The following is a 22,218-nucleotide window of genomic DNA, read 5'->3' on the forward strand; positions in this document are numbered from 1 at the left end:
CCCGACCCCACACCGCGGCCCGCCCCCGCGGCCGCCCGGGGCTGCCGCCCATTGGCCGGCGCCGGGCCCCTCCGCCCCTCCCATTGGCCGCAGCCGCTGCCTGTCACGCCGCCGCCGCCGCCCGGGTCTAATTGCCGGGGCACGGGCGCGCCCCGCCACAGGTACCGGGGTGGCTGGAGCGGAGCGGAGCCGCTGCGGGGCTGCTCGGAGCTGTCCCGGCGGGGCTCCGTGCCTTTGCTCTCGGCCCTCGGGCATTCGCCGTGGCGGCTGGGGGGTTGAGGTCTCTCCTTTCCCGGCGTGGCTCGCTCTTGCCTGGGGAATCTCTTCTGCAGCTGCGGGGCGAGCTCGGCGGGGAAGACCGGCCTGTTGCCGTCGGGAGGAGGGACCGCGGTGAGCGGCCCCGCGTGTGCCCCCGGCGCGGCGCGGGGGAGCGATGAGCCGCGCATTGTTTGCCCTGTAGGCAGCGCCCGGCGGGCAGCGGGGCGGCGGGCCATGGGCTCCGCGCCTTTGTCTCCCGAGTGAGCCAGCCCCGCGCCCGCAGCCTCCCACCGCCCCCCGAGCCCCGGCGACATGGACGTGACCGTCTCCGAGCTCCTGGAGCTCTTCCTGCAGAGCCCCTTGGTGACATGGGTGAGCAGAGCGGGGCGGCGGGGAGCGAGGGGGCAGCCCTGTCCTGCCGGGGGTGGCTGCGTCCGGCCGCCATCCCCCAACCCTGCTGTCCTTCCTCCGGCAGGTGAAAACCTTCGGGGACCTGGGGAGCGAGGATCAGGACAACCTCGGCGTCTACATGGACCTGGTGGATGGCGTGGTCCTGAACAAGATCATGTTGCAGATGTGAGTGGGGCCGGGGGCAGCAGACGCGAGGGGCAGCGCCGCGGGTGCCGGGCTCCGGCCCCGGGCTGTCCTCAGGCGCGGGGGCGGCCTGGGGCCCGAGCGCTTTTTATTGTGGCTGCTCTTTGAAATTAACAGAAAACAGTGCGGGGGAAAAAAGCTCTGAACTAATCCAGGTCCAGGGTTCTTTAACTTGTTTTTTTTAATCTTTTTTGCTTGGTATGTGTGCGGTTTTCGTATTCTTTTCCTTTTTTTTCCCCTCCTAGTTATCTTAGTCAGTGTTACAGTGGAAGGTGTGTGGCAGTAAAAAGAAGGAAATGAAAGTACAGTATAAAATAAAGCTTTACTGGGAGGGTTTCATCTGAACTTTGTCTGCTCTTGTGTAAACTTCGATACTAAATACATAATTTAGAAAAACCTTTTAGTGCTGCCTCTTTCCGGCGGCACTGTAAGGCCATGTGTTTAGGAGACTTAGAAACTGGTTAAAAGATGGGGTGCTGAAAATACCCTGACACCCTGAATTGAATTGCCGTTAGGACTTGTGCTCTTTTTAACCACATCCTTTCCTGTTGCTGATCTACTGTGCTGCATGCTGAGCCTGACTGTTTTTACTGTATTTGATTTTAAATATTCTGAAATACATCTGAGAGAGAGTTTGTAGGGACAAGTGTCTGGCTTTCAGGGGAGGAGAGCTTGGGAGTCACTCAGTTTTGGCAGTGTGCTCTCTTAAGTGACTGAAATCAATTGAAGCTCGGCCAGTGGTTTCCAGTGCTACTCCAAGCATTTAAATGAAGAATTCGTGTTAGAATCCTTTAAAATCTTGAGAAATAACATTAAATCTGACAATCAGTGCCTCACCCAGTCAGATTGAGAAATTTTGTTATCTTCTGGTACCTGGCTGCTCCGCATGAGAAGGTAATAAAATTTTCTTTTGATTTGATGTTACCAGGAGTGAAAATTGTGAACTGAAGCTTAAACAGTGAAGCTGGTGAAAATCCTTAATCAGAACAGAGCCCAGATCAGCCAGCACACGGAGATAACAAACTAGTGGTGTAAACTAGCAGGGATAGAAGCCTCTTGTAAAGAGAAGGCATAATTTCCAGAATTTTTAAAGGAACACTTATACTCTAAAATGATTATTTTCTGCGAATTAGAGCCTCAAGTATGAACGTTTAGGTCTAGGCTTGTAGCTTTCCAAGATGTGAGAAGTTAAATTTTGATTCCTGACCATTGTGTTTGGCACAGAGATGACCAACGTAACTATCAAAGAGCAGCAGCTGAGTTGGCTGTAGATTCAACTAAACAGCACTGTTATCTAATATGTTTATATTATTATATGTGCAATAGTCGTCTCATTTCAAAACAAAAAATTAACCAAGTTGTAGTTAATCATGAATTTGTGAAGTAATGTGGCTTTTGAATGACTGTGGCATTGTCAGGAGAGTTTTATTAGGTGGTGTGTGCAAACTTAAATATTTGTAATTGGCTGTTGAACTATGTCTAAGGAGTTAAGAGTTGGTAAACTCTTGTTTGTTAAACTCAAGGGAGCAACTGAACAATGGTCTGGGGACAAGGAGACAATGCTAAGAGCTCTTGGACATAAGGAAGAGGAGCCTACAGGCTGGCTGAGTGCAGTGACACTAGTTGGCATTTTGTCTGATCTCCTGTGATGGTGAGAGGTGCCCTGGCATGTTTACGAGTTTTAAGCTTCTTTCTTTGTGTTTTCCCCCACAAACATCTCTGGCAGTGGTGCCTCAGAAAGTGAAGTGTTGGAGTCTTTTAGGCAGCTTTAGCAGTGCTTCTAATGGTGACTGAAGAGCTGGAAACCAAGAGCTTTGTTCTGAGAGCCAAGATTGTTTAATATAGGAAGGACTGCAGTTTTATGTAGGTCAGTGTATCCTGACCTAGCAAGGCGCTTGGGAAGGGTGCTGACTGACCTTTACTTTTCCTTGATTTTAACTTTTCAAATTGCAATGCAATTACTGCTTACGTGTAAGTCAGGCAGGTCTTGCAAGGCATGTTTCTGCCCCACAAAGCTTTCAGAATAAAAAAAAAGTGTTTTTAAAAATTCTTCCTCATCACTTTAAGTCCTGGTTCCTGAAGATGGATTTCAGTGCTTGGCTGGAGGTTTCTTCCTGCTAAAAGCCAATTAATGAGGGCCTTTGATAAATCTGGAATTGGATTTGCCATGCTGTGATAGTGTTGATTGCTTGGAAGCACAGATGCAGGCATGCACACACATGTAGAGAGTAGGGGGAGGTGGAGTGAAGGAGCTGGGCACTCATGTGGGCAGCTGGCTCATCACTCGTGTGTTATTTCACTTTGAATTTTTTTGTTCTGTTTGCCTGATTATGGGAACAGAAATAACAGGGGCATGTGAGCTTGCATCTAAACACCAGGTGTGATGCAGTGCTCTGCTGCAAGTCAAGCTGTTTCTTCAGCGAAGATTTTGAAAGCCAGATTCTTGGGAAATTCATTACTAAAAATACAACATTTCTGCCCTGCAGCAAAGCAGATTTTAATTCAGAAGACAATGAAGACAGGTGGATCTGTGAAGAAATCCAGATACACCTGTTGAGTGGAGATTGCTGAGTGAAAGTAAGGCTTCAGCTGCTTGAGTCATGGTGGGGGCTGTAGGAGTTCAGCCAGCCCCTAATTTCTGCTGTAATACTTCAGGTTTTTCCAAAATGCTGTCTGGCAGCTTGGGGTGGAGAAGATCCCAGCTGCTTTGTGTTGCAGTGTCAACGTTTTTTAGGTGGTGGGTTCATCTCAGCAAGGCAGCTGTGTCACCAGAGAGATATGTGACAGCTATCTGCTGCTTTTCCAGCCTGCCAGGTCCCTGCTGGCTTTGTGACAGGAGGTGAAAATAGGGCTGTGCCCTGACTTTGTCCTCTTCAGAAATGAGCTGCCCCTGGGAATGGCAGCCCAGAATAAAATGTGCTCTGCTCAGGCTTGCCAAATGTAGCCATGGCACAAGGGGAACCTGTAGTCAGTGGGACACCAGCTGTTGGCTTGGCTGGTGATCCCTTTGCTTACCAGTGATCTCTAAAACAAGACTGTTTCTAAGAAAGCTGAGCACTGTTTGATTCCCAGTAGGGGCACCTGACTGTTAAATTAATACATTTAGTAGCAAGAGTCAGACAGCAGTGTTTGGCTACCCCAAATTTATTAGATTTTAAAACAACATAAATGATTTTTCAAATAATTCTGTTGTAAATGAATTATTTCCTTTGCCTGTGTCCTGCTCAAGTGTATATCCCAACATGATTGTGCATGAAGGACAACGTTGATTTTTCAGACTTGCAGTACTGGCTGAATGCATACAAAAATGTCAATCTTTAAAGTGGAAATGCTGTGTTTCAAGCTTGTGTTGCTGATGGATTTATGTGTACCAGGTTAATGATATTCTCTGCAGACATACTTTAAAGAACTTTTTTCAGATGGCTGTATGTCACTTCCTGGTATGGAATTAGCACGTGGTGGCACTGCAATGACTGCCTTCAGTGGTACAGTTGCAGCTGTGGCATGATATCTACAAGCATAAGCAAATATTTGCCTCATTTAACTTCCCAAATAAAACTTCCTGTAAGAAATTACGTGGAGGTTTATGCAGGCACATAAGTGTTTTCACTTTGGCTTATTCTAATTGAAAATAGACTGTCAAAGCATTTAGCAAACAGAAATGTGTGTTAGGCATACTGCTGATAATGCTATTTGTGTTAAAATCCTGTTATAACAATGCACAGTAATAGGTTTCTCCATTTCAGTTGCTGTCATGGTTTGTGGTACCGTTGATGTGTTGTCTTTAATTTGGACCACGTGACAGGAACAGCCACATCGTGAGTGCCCGCTCCTCGTGGTTTGTGCAAATGGCGCAAATACCACAACATGTGTTAGAGATGTGCATCTGCTTAATTTAAAATTCTAGAATGCTGTGTAGAGGTGCATTCTTCCACCATTTTCTAGGCAATTTAGGAATCTGCCAGCCTTAGTAGCACTATTTCATTTGATAGAGGAAAGAGTTAGTCTAGCCCTGGTGTGGTGCATTTTTGGTTACCTTGCCTGCAGAGCGAAGTGCCACAGGATGCTGGGCCACTCAGTTCCTTCTGGCATCTCATAACCCTTGGGCCTGGCTTGGGGGCCTTCCCCTTGCTCCTCAAAATGGCTTGTCAGAAACTGTAAGAATTGGATTGTCTTTTTTTTTGGTTAGTTTTATGACTTAAGGGATTGCATTATCATGCACTGAATTTGTCACTTGATCTGTGTCTCCTGACCCTTCCTTTCCTCTCTGTTCCTAGAAGACTTGGGCATGTACAAACCAGACAACTTCTTTAAAATATTTGGATATATAGTGAGGTTTGAGACTTTTTCTGTTTCTTTGGCTTGGGTGGGTTTTTACTGGTTTGTGGAGTACTTCCCTAAGTCGCACCTCAGTCATGCTGTCTCAGTCTTATTTAGGTAACTTTTTTGATTTTGACAAGTAGGTGGTTTTGACAAAAAAAGAAATGTAGTTTGCATTATATTTGTGTGTAAGGGAAAGGCCAAACATCAAAGGACTGAAAAGGCATCTGAGGTGGTGTTCAGGAATTTTTTTTAGATAAATCCAGACATGAATTTGTTTTGGTTGCCTGGTTAGTGTTGCCAAAAAAAACCCCAAAAAAACAACAACAAAAAACCCCCTCTCTATAATTTTCAGTGTGATCCTTAGAGTTTTTCTGTAAAATTCTTGATGAACAAATTTCACCATACAGGCAAGAGCTATAATGTTCAAAGTGTAGTACCAACAGCCCTGCCTTCTTTAGCCTAGGATTGTCTTCAAGCACAGAAGGAAGAAATGGGATCTTGCTTGTTGAGGGGCATTGTTCCATTTTCCTGTGCAGACAATAAGCTCTGTGGCAGTTTGCAGTGTAGGCTGCACTGTGTTTCCACATCTTGTTCAGAGGGTCCTCTCTGAAGTAAGCTGGGGTGCTTTGTGAAGCTGGTTATACAACATGTCCAGAAAACATGTTTTTGAGCTACATTCTGTTTTCAGAAAAGCTTTTCATTTTTTTGTGATGAAGAAGTGGCAGCAGTGCCAGAGCTGTGCTGTGCTGCAGCTTGGCTGGAGGTTAAGAGGACCCTGAGGTCAGTGGCATTAAGGGCTCTTGGAGCAATCAATTACCCTTAACGAAGATGATAGGATAAAAGCTCTGGAATTGCTCCTGAGGGCCTGGTCCTGCTGGTGCTTATGTTCCTGTAACAGAGTCCCCACTGTGCAAGAATGAGCAGGTCTTGTCCAGGAAGTAGCTGTTCTGTGTCTTGTGTGCCTTTGAAAACATCCAAGTCCTGCAGTTCCACTGCTGCAGCTGTTGAAGAAATAGCCTCTGCTTTCCTGTGGCTGGTGCCTTCTGTTTCGTGGATTTTTGACCCACAAAAATTATGTTGGGCAGGACTGTGGAGTAGTGACTGCTCGCCAGTCAGAGATGTCAGTTCCTGGCCACAGAGCTGGGAACCCTGCCAGACAGTGACCAGTGGCGTGGCACTGTGCTGCCTGCATGAGCTTTCACGTGGAAATGAAAACTGCAGCCCGGCCCTTCTGTTTGGCCAGCTTCTCTTTACTGAGTGCTTCTTCCCTTTTAGCTTCCCACTTTGTTGTCATGGCCTTGCCTAAAAAAGCTGTGTCCAGCTTCCTTTGAGCACAGCATCTGCTCAGAGTGCGCTGAGAGCAGGGTGCTGTCTGGGCTCAGGCCCAGGTGGGATTTATTCTTCTCCCTCAAGGAGGACCCATCCTGTCAGACTGTTACCAGTGTGGCTTCTGCACTTCTGTGTCTGAGCAGCAGTAGCATGGAATACTTACTACAGATTTTACTTCAAAAGCTTGTTGCAATTGCCTCTTTTTGTTCTTTCTTTCATAGTTTATTATAGTATAAATGTGTATACAAAGTCCTTTGCTGCTGGAAAGGCTGTGTAGTGTCCTGCTAGTTTATGCCAGTATTGGACATCTGCTTCAATGCATGTACATAAATACCATGTCAGATGTTACCTGCTGTCAAGGCAGTTTTCTCTCATGTCTGGAATGTCTGTGTATTTTTTTTCATATTTATTCACATAGCACTGCTTTCACTCAAGAGGTGCTCAGGACTGGTTGTGCATTTTAAAAAAAAGTAAACATATTTATGTAAACTCTTTGACATACTTATGTAAATGTTGGCAGATATATTTTAAAAATAAATATTGGATCAGTTCCTCTTTTATTTCCTTGTCAACGCCTGAGTTCAGTAGTTGGCCCTGGAGGAGCTGTGAATGGCTTAATTACCAGCCAGAGCTGAGCTCTGGGAGGCAGGTGTTTGGATTGTGTAGGGGTCTGCTGATAAGAGTCATTATTAGAGGACAGACACAAATCTTTGATTTGTGCTATTGGCAGATAAAGATTTTCGGGTTCCTTTTTTGTTTCAAAATTATAGCGTGAGTGTATGGAGATGATCTGAAGGTGTACATTTGTATGAAATAGTTTGCAGCTTTTTTTTTCTGTTTTATTTTAGAAATAGAATTCCTTTGGGTACAATTTTGATTTGTTTTTAAAATCAAACCAAGAACATAGCATGTATGTTAGCGATCTAGTAAGATGGTATGGGGGTAATAAGTGCATTATTTTTTTTTCCCTCCTGTTTAGGATACATCTGATCTTTGAAGTTTTTACAGGGATCACCAATCAAGTATTAATACTCTTTTCTTGTCATAAGACTCCAAAGCTGAGGAAGACATGATAGTATTTCCTAAACTTGCCTTTATTTGGATAAGGAAAATCCCATCTTATCAGAGACTGCTTTGATCTAGCTTGCACAAACTCTAGATAAGCTCTTTTTTCAGGGAAATATGGGTAAGAAGGGAAGCTGACCTGAAATACTGTGTGGGTTGCAGTAGGGTACTTTGTGACATGCAGGAAATATTTCCAACTTACACATAGGTGCAGAGATAATGAGCTTATTCTATCATGAATTAATGCTTATGTATCCTGTATAATTCAGTATATTTAATTAACAAACTTAAATATGCTATTGAGGTGTTAAGTCTTAACACCAGTTTAATTACTAATATTTTATTTTGTTCCTTTTTAATAGAGATCCTCGACCGACCAACCAACGTGTCAACAAGCATGTAAATAATGATACCTATCTTCGGGTTCAAAACCTGACCATCTTGATCAGAAACATTAAGACTTACTATCAGGTGAGATTCCTGCTCTCTGCTCATTAATCTGTGGTGACTGCTGTCCTGTTTTAGCTTGTGCAGGGGCTGGGGGCTCAAAGAAGCTTGCTACAGGAAATGGAGAGGAAATTGTGTTTGTGTAAGGTACTTTCAGCCATGCTTTTTCTTCTGAAAATGACAATACGGTTATCTTCATCTATTCCTCATGGCCAGAGGCTGCTTCCTTGCCTTCCTCTTTTTTTTGAAGAAGTTGTTGTCCTCAAAGACTCTCAGCATTTGGAGATGTATATACTAAAAGGGCTGTTTTGTGGTAGGGTTGTGTATGTGAAGGGGTTTACTGAAATGGAACTAGTGTTTCTAGGCATAAGACATTTTAAAAACAGGAAACCTTTTCTTAAAGGGGCTGCTAGAAAATAAAATATTGATGAAGAAATGTTTTTAACACTAGAATATATATCTTGAAATGATAGGAACAATAAATCTTTGCTTAGCTTGAAGGTAGACTTCTTACACTCTGTACTTTAGTGTTCAAGCAGCTGTTTGTTCAGAAGTCCTCTAAGAGAGCCAAGTGCAGGAATGACTGCTGAGTCTCACACTGCACTTGCTGGGTGTCATTCTTGAGCTGTCAGTGTTCCTCTACTGTAACTGTGCTCCCCTAAAACCAGGCTGGTGACAGCTGAGCACTTTTGCAGAGTTATGAGCATGTTGGCTACTGCTGGAGAGCCATAGCATGAACTCAGTTACTCTAAATAGAATTTCTGTATGCTCACTGTTGTGTGTATTTGGACTTCTTACTGAGGAAGTAACTGTTCTACTGTTTCTAGGAGTCTTTTGCCAGATTTGAACGCTGTGCAGTATATAAACCAGGCTAAAACCACTTAGGATTGTTAAACTGCTCCTGTGTGTCTCAATCATACAATGAACAAGCCAGCTAAACTGTAGGAGCTGATGCCAGTGTGTTTACCCTGGACCTTTCATCTTTTCTGTGTATATAGAAGAGACTATATATTGGTTTTGTCTTCAAAATACAGAAGATATGTAGAATAGTGCCTTTTCATGCCATTCTCTTCCAAAGTTCCATGCCTACTGCTCTTCCATGTGATTGCCACAACTCTGCTCCTGGACTTGCCTAGGGAAGTCTGAGGGAGAGGCACATGTGAAAAGTGACAAAGTCAGATGGGCTGTGTGACTCATCTGTGCAAGTTCCAGCAGCCTGCTAGAAAACCTCACTCAGGTTTGAGATGGTGTAGGAGAGCATATCATGTGTTTCTGAAGATAACTGATCTGTGTCTCTTGTTGAGATCTGGAAATGCTGATGCAATGTGATGTCATTGCTGAGACTTGTGATTTCTAAGGGAAATTCCATTTGGTCATAACTAGAGGCTGAAGTTTAACTGTATATGGAGTCTACAAGAGAGACTGGTCCTAACCTTCTTTCTCCTTGCCCCCACAAGATTTGCTGTCTGAGAGTCTGGTCCTTCAGGTGTTGAAGCTTTGATTCACAAGCTTTTTTTTTTTCTCCTTTTTTTGTGCTTCTTTCTTGAAGCTGATACTCTGACCTCTTTTAAAAGTACCTGGAACACGATCAGAGTCAGGAAAAAAAAGTGATTCAGAGTCATGTGTTATGTTGCTTGTTGACCTAGCTGTTGAGCTAATCCAATAAAGCTAGTAACAAGTAGAATAGGTTAAGACACAGAATTTTCAATGGGAAACAGTAGCTGAGGCTTGCAGTAGCAGCTGTAACAGTGATGTTCCTATTGTAGTCCAGAAATTAAATACTGTGAATCTTGCTGCCTGAGGACTGTATATACAGTATGTAAACAAAGCAGTCAGAGAGAGCTCATCAGTCTTTGTATTTGGTCCTGAAGATGTAATTACAACAAAGTTTACAATAAAATAACTTTTTTTGTGGCAATAAGATTATATAAGAAACTTTTTTCCTTGACACAATCATATCTTCAGGGCAAGTCCAAGGTCTTGATGCTAATCTGAGATTCCCTTTGATGTGGTGTGTGCAGCCTCCAGCTCTCCATCGTCTGGGGGTAGCTGAGGCCATCTATGCTGTAATTGACCTCTGTGTGAGATTGATGTGGAGTATAACGTTACATCTGTACTCATGTCCCTCTTGGATGTTTGGAGGTTTTCTTGTTGTTTAGTATATGATTTAAGTAGGTTTTACTAGGGTTTTTTATTACATACAACCACATAGGTGCTTTGGGATATCAAATATTCTTAATAATTAAATGTTGTTTTGCTACTTCTCTCCTGAGTAGTAGAGATTTTTTAAATAGGCTGAAGTTATGGGCACTGTTTAATGAAGCAGTATAAATATGTTAGCCTAAGTTTAAGTGAGGATAGTGTCTTACTGGTTGAAAACATGTTTGCAGACTGTGAGGGAGAAGTTCCTGACAAACAATAGGAACACAAATTTTCTGCTTGCTCAAGAGAAACAAAAGCTCTGAAAAATATGATATTTGCCTTGACATTTTACATTCCTCTTTGCTTAATGGACCAAAGTTAAGTTTATGGCATAATTGCTGAATTTGGAAGACCAGATTATCTGGAATGAAGTGGCATTTTCCTTCTCCTTTTTTGAAGGACATTGGTAGGTATGAAAGAATACTTGCCCTTCTCTGTACCGGGCAGGAGCAACCAAGAGTGTGACATAAATTCATGGTACTGTAAACAGTATCTGAGGAAGGTGACATAAGTGCCTACTAAAATTAATGCTGGTTATTCAGAAGGTAGTTGACATTTCAGATCATGTAATTGTCTAGTCTGTCTGTGTCTAATATCAGATTTCTTGTATAGCTGTATCGCTGATCTCTTCATTAAAGCAAAATTCTCATTAATACAGATAATGCTACTTCAGAAAACAAGGACAGGTCTGTTCCAGAAGCACAACTCCAAGTATTACAGTGTTGGTACTTTCCTTATCTCATAAGCTGTGGGTTTCTGCTGGAGATACATATGAGCAGGTTGTTGGTGGAATTTGGGTTTGATTTAAGCTTTCAAGATCAGACCCTGTATGTGCTTCACCAGACACAACTTGGGAGGTGCAACGAAGAGGCCTTTTTTCTGTTTGAATAACCTCTCTATTTTAGAAATTTGCTAACTGAATTTGTTCATTTGCAATTTTCTGAAAAGTTGCCATCTTGCAGCTTTCAACTACATGAGACTTCATTGCTGGTGGCTACTAAGAAAAAAAGTGTCAGGACTCTTAAAATGGAGGACAACACTGGTTGTTGCTGGCTTTGGTAATTTTAAAATTTATTTGTTGGCTATGTAATACATGTTATCAGTGGTACCATGCAACATCTTTGCATTTCCAACTTTCTCAACATTTGTGCCTTTGTAGGTTTTGTTGACTTGAGAGGGCCCCTCTTTTGAAACAGAGCATATGACTCATTTTGCTGTGGGATTTTATGAGTGTTCAAGATAATGTCATTAATTGCATTTAATAACAGTTACACTACTGGTTCACTCGAGAAATGGCTGGTCATAAAACTTCTGGAATTGGTGCCATATCTTGGAAAAGGCTGAACACAGCAGAAAGTTTGCTCATAGTGTGCTGTTTGTGTGACTTTTTGCTCTGAATTCTAATGCTTGTCTGTCTTTAAACTGAAAGAAGATGGAAGAATGCTGGAAAATCAGAAAGGTGTTAGCCTCTCCCTTTGCTGTGTTGTAGAGAATATTTAAATCCAGTAGGTGCTGCTACTTGAAGATTCCATGTAAGAGCAGCACCTGATATCTGCAATGCTGGGATAATGTGCTCATACCTGTAGAGTTTTGGAAGAAGCCTGAGGCAGGTGGCAGGGGAGGCTTGAACTGGCTTTATTGAGCTTCCTCATGTGTCAATCTTTGGGTTTAGTGTTTTTTTTTCTAAGGAACAAAAAATCACTTTGATACCAGTAAATGAAAAAGTTTTATGAAAGGGCCTCTCTTGAAAACAGCTAGCTTCCTTACCTTCAAAAATGTGAGTAATCACTCCAACAGTATATATATATTGCACTCTCAAGCAAAAATTCCTTGCATTTACATGAAAAACTTGAAGCTGACAAAGAAAAGAATGTGATCATCCCTTGGCTGTGCCTGGATGGGTATTATGGTCACATCTGGAGTATGTGGATGAGAAATGCTGTTGGAAGAAATGCTACAGTGTGGTTGTACATGGCTGTAGTTTTGTTGCCTCTATTCCCTGCAGTTGTGGCTACTAAATACCTAGCAGATTACCTTGTGTTTCTATAAGGTTGGAAATATCTCTTACTTAAGAAATAAGTTGTACTGAGGTGCAATTCTGATAAGAGCTGTGACTGTGTGGCATGTGCAACTTCAGTAAGAAACTCATAAAAACCCTTAGTGTTCTCATTAAAGTGAGGGGAATGGGTAAAGGGAAGCAATTCACTGAATTTTTAGAGACTATATTACCACAAATCCTGCTGTCTCCCCCTAAATCACTTAGCTGGGCCCAGAGATCATGGAGGGCAAGGATGCCTTACTTCTAAGGCATATTTCTTCAGACACGTGGCCTCCTTTTGCTCCACTGCTCTGTACTTGTGTAAAACAAGTGCAAGCAGCAGAGTTTTTATCAGGTGTGTTAAAGGATGTTAGCTGCCCTCGAGTTGCTGAGGCTGTTTCTAACCTTTGGAATAGATAGGAATTTGCTTTCAGGGTGAGGCAAATGCAGTTTTTCCCTGTGGATCCGTGAAGGTCTTGCAATACCAATAGCTTCCAGATCAGTAAACACCTCCCACTTCTGTGCTTGAAGCACTGAGTCAGGTTTAGAGCCCTTAACTGAACTGCAAAGAGAAATTCCAACTTGGAGCTCCAGATTTGGGCACAGCCTAGGGACCTGCAACTGTACTCAAGCTATAAATAAAGTTCTAGAAGTAGCAGTGTCCTCTTTTCTGAGCTGGAATCTTTCCCCACTAGGCAGGCTGCTTCTAGTGGGCTAGTGATCTAGTCCTTAGCAAAGTAAACAGCAAAATGCTAGAAATGCACATAAATGCCCACACCCTGAAGCCAAAAAAGTATTTTTCTGTTCTTAGGGGAAAGTTTGTACCTGCAGTGGCCTGCTGAAATGAGGCGAAACTGAATTGCTTTTGGTAGCTTTGTCACTTTGGTGGGTTAAGCTGTACTGTGCCTGAGTGACTGCTTTCCTATTCCCTAGGAACTGTTTTGGCTTAGGGCCAACCTTTCTTCATCTTGAGCTTTAAATTCCAAAATTATTAACTGAGTGTCAACTTTCTCATGAACAAAGATATCCATACAAAGGTATCCAAAGCTTCAACAGAACCTTTTTAATTCAGATGCCTTGCTGATGCCATGCACTCCTAAGTGCAGTTCTCTCCCTTTTCTGTGCAGTTGAGTGGGCTGTGTTCATAGAGTCTCCAAATTTTCTGCATTGGCAGTTGTGCTGCTGCACCTACCAGAGGCAGTGTGCATGTTCTTGTGGCCTGAAGTTACAGCTGCACAAAGCAACAACAGGGAGCAGCCATGAAGCCTCTGTTTTTCCCCAGTCTACAATAAATAAACCAAGCCTCTGTTTTTCACCAGTCTACAATAAATCAACTCCTGTGACAAAAAAATATTTGTAAGGTGCTGTTGTAGGGATGGTCTGTGTTTCAGTGAGGCACTGGGCCTTTCAGGACTTGAGATTCTGCCACTGGCACAACCTGGAGTAGAACCTTATTAGCTGTGTGTTTGCTTCTGCTTCTGTTCATTTGAGTTCTAGCTAGTTTAAACTTGCTACAGGCACAGACTGTCTACATGTATTTATGCAGTACTTAGCTTAATGAAGCTTTCTTGGTTCTGGAGTAGCAAAAATATTTTGAGTTAGGCTTTCTCTTCTGCTGGAGCATGATCATGCGGCATGAAGGTTGCATGTAAGACTGGTGCTGTCCACAGTGAATTGTGAAGGCATTCACTTAGTGCTGTGTGCAGGGCAAGGGAGTGACTGCCCTTGCTGCTGCCATTTGGGAAATGCTGAACCAGTGATGTTAGCCTCTGTTTTAGTTCAGCTGAAAATGGGTACTGCTCTGCTGCAGTGGAACAAACACAAGGATCACAAAAATCATGATAGTTTTGTATAGGTTCTGTTATCAGGTATTTCAGTGGGAAAGAGACAGACAAGTGACTCATCACTAGCAGCCAGACTGTCTGATGCTTTGTTAGTGAAAATGGTCTTGATCATTTCCAGAAGAACTAAACAAACATTTCTGCTTCAGAGTTGAAATTCTGCAGAGGTCAGTTTTAAAAGTGTTTCCAGGCTGGTGAGAGGCACCATTCCAAGTGACTTAGTAGCATGCTGTTGGACACCTGATTGAGATTACTGGGTTTGATCCAGGATGCATTTTGGCTGATAGATTGAGTTCTATCTGGAAGTTCAAGGGAGGACTGATTTTAGAGACCTGTTTTTTTCCTTGAGGCTCTGTGTGCATTTGAATGCAGAATGAAATACTGACCTCAAACAGATGGAAGAGAATGGTTTGACTTCGAAACTACTTTTCTCCTGGAGCTAGAATATGGGAAAGGGCAGAATAACCTGACATATGTCTGCAGTCGTGTCTTTGTTTTGCCTAACAGGCTAGAGGGGTGTGAATGTATTGTGCAGATAATTGAAGAAACTGAGCTAAGAGAGGAGCAGTGTCCTAACATACAGTGGCAGATGGAGGAGACCTGTAAAATTTTACAGTATGGAATAGCTGTTTGGTTCCCACACAGCAGCATTTACTTAACCTCTGACATGTTAATTGAGAGCAATTCTTGGGATGTCTGAACTGCAGAACACACCCACAGTGTCCTTTATATGGCTTAAAAAGAGTAATGTGAGAGTGTGTGTGACTTTCCTTAACCAAAGCCAAGGCCTGATGTTAATCTCCTTGACTGTTGCTGTTGTTACCAATGCTAAAGCCACAGAGTATTTCAGTCCTCTACCACTTAGGTATTTTTGGATATTAGGTTTGACATGTAAGTTGCTGTTCAGACAGCCATGTTCACTTCTGCTGCCTCAACTTTGGGCAAGTGTTCTATTTTTGTTAGCTGAAATTTTGCAAAGGGGTGAATTAAGTTTCGTAGAGCCTACCAATTTTGGGTAAGTTAGAAAGCAGCCTGTGTGCTACTTACAGCTGCAAATAGCTTTGAGGTTCATTTTATGAAATAAAAAATAAAAGCTAAAGATTACTTTATTGCCTGTTTCTGTAATGAGCTCCATATCATTAAAAACTTTTCGTTACGAAGTCTTTAAAGAGAGAAGATGAATTCCACAAGTGTATGAAGTATGATTGCCAAACAGTCCCCTAATTGCATACCAGTTCCCAAAGCAAATAACTTCTCCTTTTTAATGGCAGGTAGTAAGGGAAAGTGATTTATATTCTAATTTTATTGGCATGTTCTGCTTGTAAAAGTGTTACTTAATCCTGTGTCACTTTCATTGAGGTTATTGTCACATTCTGTATTGTGATACCCATGGTTCAGTCCACAGCCTGGATTTCACAGAATTCTGACTCCAGATTGAGGTTTGGTGTCCAGGCTTGTTCCAGGCAGCGATCTGTGGAGCAAGCAAAGGTGTCTCTGTGCCTGGAACTCAGCTGGCCTTGGCTTTCCACTCAACAGCATCCTAGTTCAGCTGCTGGTACAAAGCTCTGGAATGAACTTCCACCTTTCTGTATACTGCTCTTTTTAGTGGCTTGTTAGACCTGTAAGCAATTCTTCCACAGTTCATTTTCATCTCAGACAGGTATTTGAGATGTCTTAAAGCAATGCTTCCCTGTCCTTTCCAAGGAGTATTGGGTTTCAGAACTGGGTGGGAGATGATGGATCTAAAGCAGAGTTTTATTTACTTCTGAAAGCTTTTGTGGTTTGTGTTGTAGAGGTCTGCTTGAGTTTATGTTGACCTCCAGTATTTTGGCAAATGTGAGTGCTCTTGGGCCAAGAAATTGGTGTGAAAGTTGCAGAGACACCTATTCTGACTGAGAATGATGGGATTTATCCTGCTGAGCAGGTCACTGGACCAGAGAGTCACAGACCTGGGGATAGGAGGGAGTTTTAGTGTGCTAATTTCTTTGCTAAAGCTAGCTCACAGGGAGGAGTATATTTCCTACTTTACATGGTGCATGGACTTTACACCAATGCAAGTTAAGAAAGGCACCTGCTCATGAATGCACAGAAATTGAAATGCTGTCACTTCCTCATGCATGCATGCATCTCCCATTTGCACATGTTGGCTTTTGAAAAGGATTTATAAAATGAGCAAACTTGAAGGAGCAAATAAAGCAGAAAATTAAAGTGTGTGCATGTTGTGTTTTGAGTAAGCAGAATGACTTTTTGAAATAGCTGTTCAGATGGGCTGTTTGAATATAAGCTATGTGAGCTTGTGCCTCTGTTTTCCATTATGATTAAGAGATGGAGTTGAAGGAGAAGTGTTTAAATTCTGCTGGGTCCTCATATGGCCAGTAAAAGTGCCTAAATTAAAATCTGCTCAGCAGACAGAAATAGCCCCTGTGGAGTTGCCACTGTCTGTTTTCTTTCGTAATTAGCATTATTAAAAGTCTCTAGATGTTTATTTAATTTGTTTTTTAGACTTAAAATGACATCATTTGTGTGTGTTAGGTGATCAAGATAGCAGTGATAGACATCTGCTCCTTTGGGAGCTGGTAGGAAAGACTTGTCTTGGCACAAAAGAAAAGTATTGTATGAATTCCATTTAATAATTTTCACAGGACAGGAAGATATTTATTTAGGGGGTTATTAATATTTTAAAACTACAGTATGTGATGCTCTTTCTCTAAAAAAACTTGCCTTTATTTACCTTACATTAATGAACTGACTTCAGAAATGTGTAAGTTGTTTGCTTACACAAAGCAAGTTGTATGTTTAAGAAGCAAAAAAGCAAAAGAAGATAAGTTCCCTGTGGAACCTGAAGAGTTCTTGGCTGTCTTGGTTTTTTTGATTTTGTGGGGTTTTTTTGGTGCTCCTATTGCAATGTATCCACTGGAACAGTATTTGCAAGGGAGTGGAGCATCAAAATTATATCTCAGTAAGACTTGTTAGGTGTGCAGTGTGTGTTATAGGGGAGGGGAGGTTGGTGCTGAGTTTAATGCCTGGTTCTTTTTGAAGCAGCTGTGTTACAGTAAAGCAAAATTACTGGGGTCCCAAGGAAGGCATGAGCATTTACTGGTAGAAACTGGAAGGAGGTGAATTTCTTTTAGAAGTTTTTGGTACTATGGGCAGAGCTACTAAGTCTGTTAAAACAGTCATTTGTCAGGATGAAGTTTCTGAAGAAACAGTGTCAGTCCCAAGAAGCAGTTGCTCTAAAAGTAAAATACACTTCACTTAAAAAAAAAAAAACAAAGCCAAGCAAGCATTAAAAAAAATAAAATCAAAAATTATAAAAAAAACCCAAGCAAAACCAACCAACCAAAAATCAACAACAACAACAAAAAATCCATCAAAAACTGCGGTCACCAAAAAACACCTACAGTCAAAGCTCTTCTAGTTTGACTAGTAACCTGTTTGAGTTAGTTGGAGTCTCTCAAGACTGTGTAGTACTTCAAAGCAAAACAACAGTTCATCTACAGGAGCTGCCCTTTTAAGGTAATAAGTGTCTTAAGGCCAGTTCTTCAATGCTGATATTTTAAAAAGTGAAAGAAACCCCCAACAACTAGACCAGAAAAGCCCCACTCTGTGTGTTTGTTCTGTGTTTTCCTGAATATTCAAAAGCTGTGTATCAGTATTGAAAGCTTTCTCCTTTTTTCAGAGTTCGTGGCATTGCTTATCTGAACAGCATGTGGATGTATTTTTACAATTTTACATGCAGAAGGAATGATTCTGTAGTAGAGGACCACAAAAGCTGCCATTATTAGAAGCCTTGCTTACACTTCAGTGCTCTGGCACTTAAGCTAGCTCCCAGCTTCCAGTCATGCAGAAGGAACTAAACCAGAGTGCTCTAATTCTCAAACTTGGTAGAGCTGTCTCACATTTCTTCCAGCATGCATTGCCTTTGTAGCCTGAGCCAAAATCTTGATTGGAGAGGTGATTTTCATGCCCCTTTTTTCACTTAGCCCATTCTCTTTTTATGAATTGCTAGATCCAAATTCTGTGCAATTGAAGGGATTCAGATTTCGAATCATTTGCTGTTGCTTGAAGATTTGTCTTCCCTTAGATGCAGCTGCAGTTTGGCCTTTTGCTTCCTAAAGCATTTCAGTTAACTTGCAATTGTCCTTTCTTTGTATGCCATAGTACCTGATTTTAAGTGACACTGACTTGATGGACTAGAGGTGCTGAGCATCTTGCATAGCAGGGTCTTCAAACAGTTTTGTTTTGAAACCCTTGGGTATTGTGCTGTCTGCCAGATCACAATTTGTTTTGGTTCTTCTTGACATATTGCAGCTTTTACTAGTGTAGAGGTATGTATCACACTTGATCAGCACTTAGAGATTTTGCAGTGTTTATGGCAGCTGCTTGAGTATCCAAAGATACACTGGCTTGCTTTTCAATCTAGAGCTTAGCAGGGCACCTAATTTTGGAGGCTTTGCTCTGCCAAACCTGCTGTAAGAGGGACACTCTGAGATGGGAGAGCTGAGTTGGCATGAGCGAGTAAAAAGCAGTTGTTTTTATAACCCAGTAAATTGCTGTGCTTTTCTAGCATACAGACTTTGCAGTCAGGCTTGTACTGTCACCCATTTGTAAAGGACAGCTCATTTAAAGCTTCTTCTTTTCAGCAGGCTTTTAAACAAGTGGAAAATATACTTATTACCAATAACTCTATATCTACTTAGTTATAACTCTTGAGACTGTAAAGGAATAATCTTAAATACCAAATACATTAAAAACTTCAACAACAAAAAACCCCAAACCCACAAGCCACTTTGATCTTACTGATACTCATGCAAGTCTCTCCCTTCAGGGTGCATTAATCTTAATTCCCCTAAGTGTTTTGTAAGTTAAGAAAGTTAATGGTGAAGAGTGATTTATTTTTAGTTGGTTAAATGCCTCTGAATGGTGCTTAAAACACAAGTTCCTGAAGAGTTGCTTTTTCTGTAGTAGGTTAATAGGTAGCATATAATTCCCAGCTCAAAACTTCAGCAGTAACTCAAGTAAAATACTTCAGTTGATTCTACCAACTATATTTAATATGCAAAGGAGGTGAGAAGCAGATTGGCCTTCAGCACATTTGATTTAAATAAGCTTTTCTATGTGTGATAATTTTGAATCAGTGAATCTGGGATTTTAAAGCAGCTGTCTGACTAGTGTGCCAAAGGAGGTTACCAGGTCAACACTAGATTTAAGTCATTATAGTTGTGGGGGTTTTCTGTTCTGTGTGTGGGGTTTTTGTTTTTGTTCTGTGTGGGGGTGTGTGTCTCTTTGTTTTTGATTTATAGTGTTGCAGTTTGAGTAGTTTGTGTAACTGGTAAAGAGGTGCTGAAAGATATATCTGCATAGGCAGAGGCTGGGAAATACTCAGTCCTTGTTTTTCATTCCCAAGACAAAGCCATGCTGAAAATAAAATCTCACACACATGCTCCTCCCTGCCCATAAATTTAAACAAAGACTAGCTTTCTGAACTGTGGGCTTCATTGCATTTGTGTGTCTAGTTTTTGGGGTAGTTGGCTTTTTTTAGAAAGAGTAAATGCACACTGCTGGTATGTGCTGTGACCTTGCAGTTGGTTCCCTGTTTATCCTCTTTGGTGCCTGTGGTGGGGAGTGTTTGGCTGCCACAGTGTTCTTTTGTTGGGATGTGTGCAGCCTTTGTCTTTCCTTTGCTGAGATAGAGTGGGTCCTGCCTAACCTGGTACCAACAAACTGTGAAAGGGACAAGTGTACAGGTCTGAAGATAAATACCTGGAACTCCTTCCTCTCCAGAAATGGAGTTTTCTGGTACTGTCAAGTTAGTCTGGGAGTTACAAGGAAGAGTGCTTGAGTGTAAAGAAAGGGAGATTAAACTGCAAAAATGTACTGTTCAGTATTTCATGCTGGTCAGTTCAGATGTGTTTGAGGTGTCAAATGTAACACTTGTTGAGTATTTCAAACACCTGTTTGATTCCACAGCAACAAAAATTATGTATGAGTTTATAGGAGGGATTTTTAAACTATTTTCATGCAGTGTAATAATTTTGTTTTCATTGTTGTCTTATTCCACTTTCAACTAGGGTTCTGATTTTTTTGAAAAAAACCCTTTTCTACTTTCTTAGCCATCAGATGCAAGTTTAACTTGCCCCAAATGAAAGATTTCAGGCTGCTTGTAAGAAAAGAGGTAGTTTCACAAAATGAGAGAAAGTGGTATTAAATTACATCTGTGTGACTCAGATGAGATAAGTTAAGAAGATGAAATAAATTAAATGGAACAGTGGTCAGAGGAAAAGACCCCAGAATATCTGTACTCTACATATTGATAGATTTACCTGGGAGAAGGAGGACATCTGAGATACAATGCCATTTGTTGGATTTTAACTTTGAAGTCTTTTCTTTATTACCAGGTAGATATGCTGGTGTTGATGGTGACTTTGACTTCCTTAAAGCATGAATCTCTACAGACTGAAATGTACAGCTTCCCTCATTCTAAGACTTTGCAGCACAAGCCTTCTGTCAGATAAATGCCATGTTCTAAGGACTGGTTTTCAGCCTGTTGGGTGTGTTGTGACTGTGGAGGGCAGAAAGGCTTTCCAGCTGGGCTCCTGTGGGGCAGGGCACAAGGACCATGCCTGGAAGCAGAGACCCCAGTGAGGTACAGGGAGCTCAGTTTGTGTGTGTTCCCTTGGAGTGCTGACACCCACCTGCCTCTAGAAACCCCAGCTTTGCCATCTTGCAGTACAAAAGGAAGTTCTCACTGAACAGATTTTCCTCCCCCAAGTACAGTGGTTGAGAATTGCAGCCATGGACAGCTGCTTCAACAAGGCATCTCCTCTGCACAAGCACTCATGATCCTCAGTTTGTTTATCTCAGAATAATCTGTCCTTTTGGTATCAGGCTGGCTGGCATAAGGCATGTCATTTAATTACTCCCTGTCCATGTGAAGCAGCATTCAGATGTCATGATGGAAGTGCAGTGCTTTGCTTGGTGTTCCAAGGAATCTCCTAGAAGGATATTCTAGACTCCTTCTGTTAGTTTTAAATTAGGAAAGGATTTTAAAATTTTTATAAGCTGTGATGCAAATCTTAAGGCCTTAGGGAAGCTGTGTGTTAATAAAAAGTTAGAATTTGGCTCTTGGTGTTAACTGAGATGAGCTCAGTGCTCTTACTGGGGGGAGAGGAAGGTTTTTGCACTGTTAGCCAGTTTAAGCACTTCCAGTTTGTTTAATCATCTTTCTCTCTGTGTGATACAGGCCCTTTTGAGTTCCACATATTTGGCACCTACTGCTGCTGTATCAGAGAAATTATGAATGAACTGGTTTCCTGGCACTTGGGAAGCCATCAGAGTTTGTGCTGAACAGAGCAACCATACTGAGTAATGTAATGCAATATTAAATACATAGGCACCTAAAATAATTTGTTTGCAGAGTGGGGCAGGCCTTTTTTGTTTATTTTTTTAGCATATCATCAAAACAACTATTAAAAGGGAAAAATAATAATTTTTAAAAATTGTCCTTCCAAGGAGCCAGCTAGAAGAGGGTAGAGTTTAAATACTACCTCTCACCTTTTTAATGACAAGTCATTAATTTTTCTTTGATATTCAGAGCAAGTCTGTTCCAGTTCCCAGAACATAGGCTGTATGCCCTTGAGGAGTAAAGCAATTAAGAATTACAAGGAGTATTATGCATTGCAGATTTAAGCAACCTGCTGAAATAGTAACCTGCCATGTGCTCCTAAGTCTGTTTGTATGAATCAGGGCTTTAAAGTGGTGACTGATACATGAGGAATATGTCATCTTTGAGATTAACAAGACAGCTGCACTTGAGAGGAGGAGCACATTTGTTTTCATGTTCTGTAACACTGACCCTTCCTTCATGCAGGAAGATTCAGGCTTGAGTAACCACTTAAACTGCTGCCACAATCCTTGAGATAATATTGCTCTTCTGGTGAGACAAAGCAGGCTACAGATTTAGCTGCACATACTTCATTAGACTCTAGCTCTAACACCACAAACTCTCATTTCCTGACTGCATTAACTGCCTGGCATTCTTTCTGAGACTTCCTCCATTGCAGAAATGGGCCATTTAAACTAGTCTTGCTTTCTTGGATAACTGGTCTCTGCAATGTTTTC

At 41.8% G+C, this 22,218-nt stretch overlaps 1 protein-coding gene across 4 annotated transcripts in view; it reads left to right on the forward strand.

Annotated features, from left to right (window-relative positions):
- Positions 1 to 482: 482 nt before the first annotated feature.
- Positions 483 to 22,218, forward strand: part of CCDC88C (coiled-coil domain containing 88C) — a 95,650-nt gene continuing 73,914 nt past the window's right edge. For all 4 annotated transcript variants that reach the window (XM_063160104.1, XM_063160106.1, XM_063160105.1 and 1 more), the window contains exons 1-3: positions 483 to 630; positions 734 to 834; positions 7,932 to 8,040. In XM_063160104.1, the coding sequence (XP_063016174.1) occupies positions 571 to 630; positions 734 to 834; positions 7,932 to 8,040 (270 nt within the window). In that variant the 5' untranslated portion in view covers positions 483 to 570. The remainder of the gene's footprint in view (positions 631 to 733; positions 835 to 7,931; positions 8,041 to 22,218) is intronic.

Source organism: Melospiza melodia, chromosome 6 (assembly GCF_035770615.1).
Source record: "Melospiza melodia melodia isolate bMelMel2 chromosome 6, bMelMel2.pri, whole genome shotgun sequence".
Lineage (NCBI taxonomy): Eukaryota > Metazoa > Chordata > Aves > Passeriformes > Passerellidae > Melospiza > Melospiza melodia.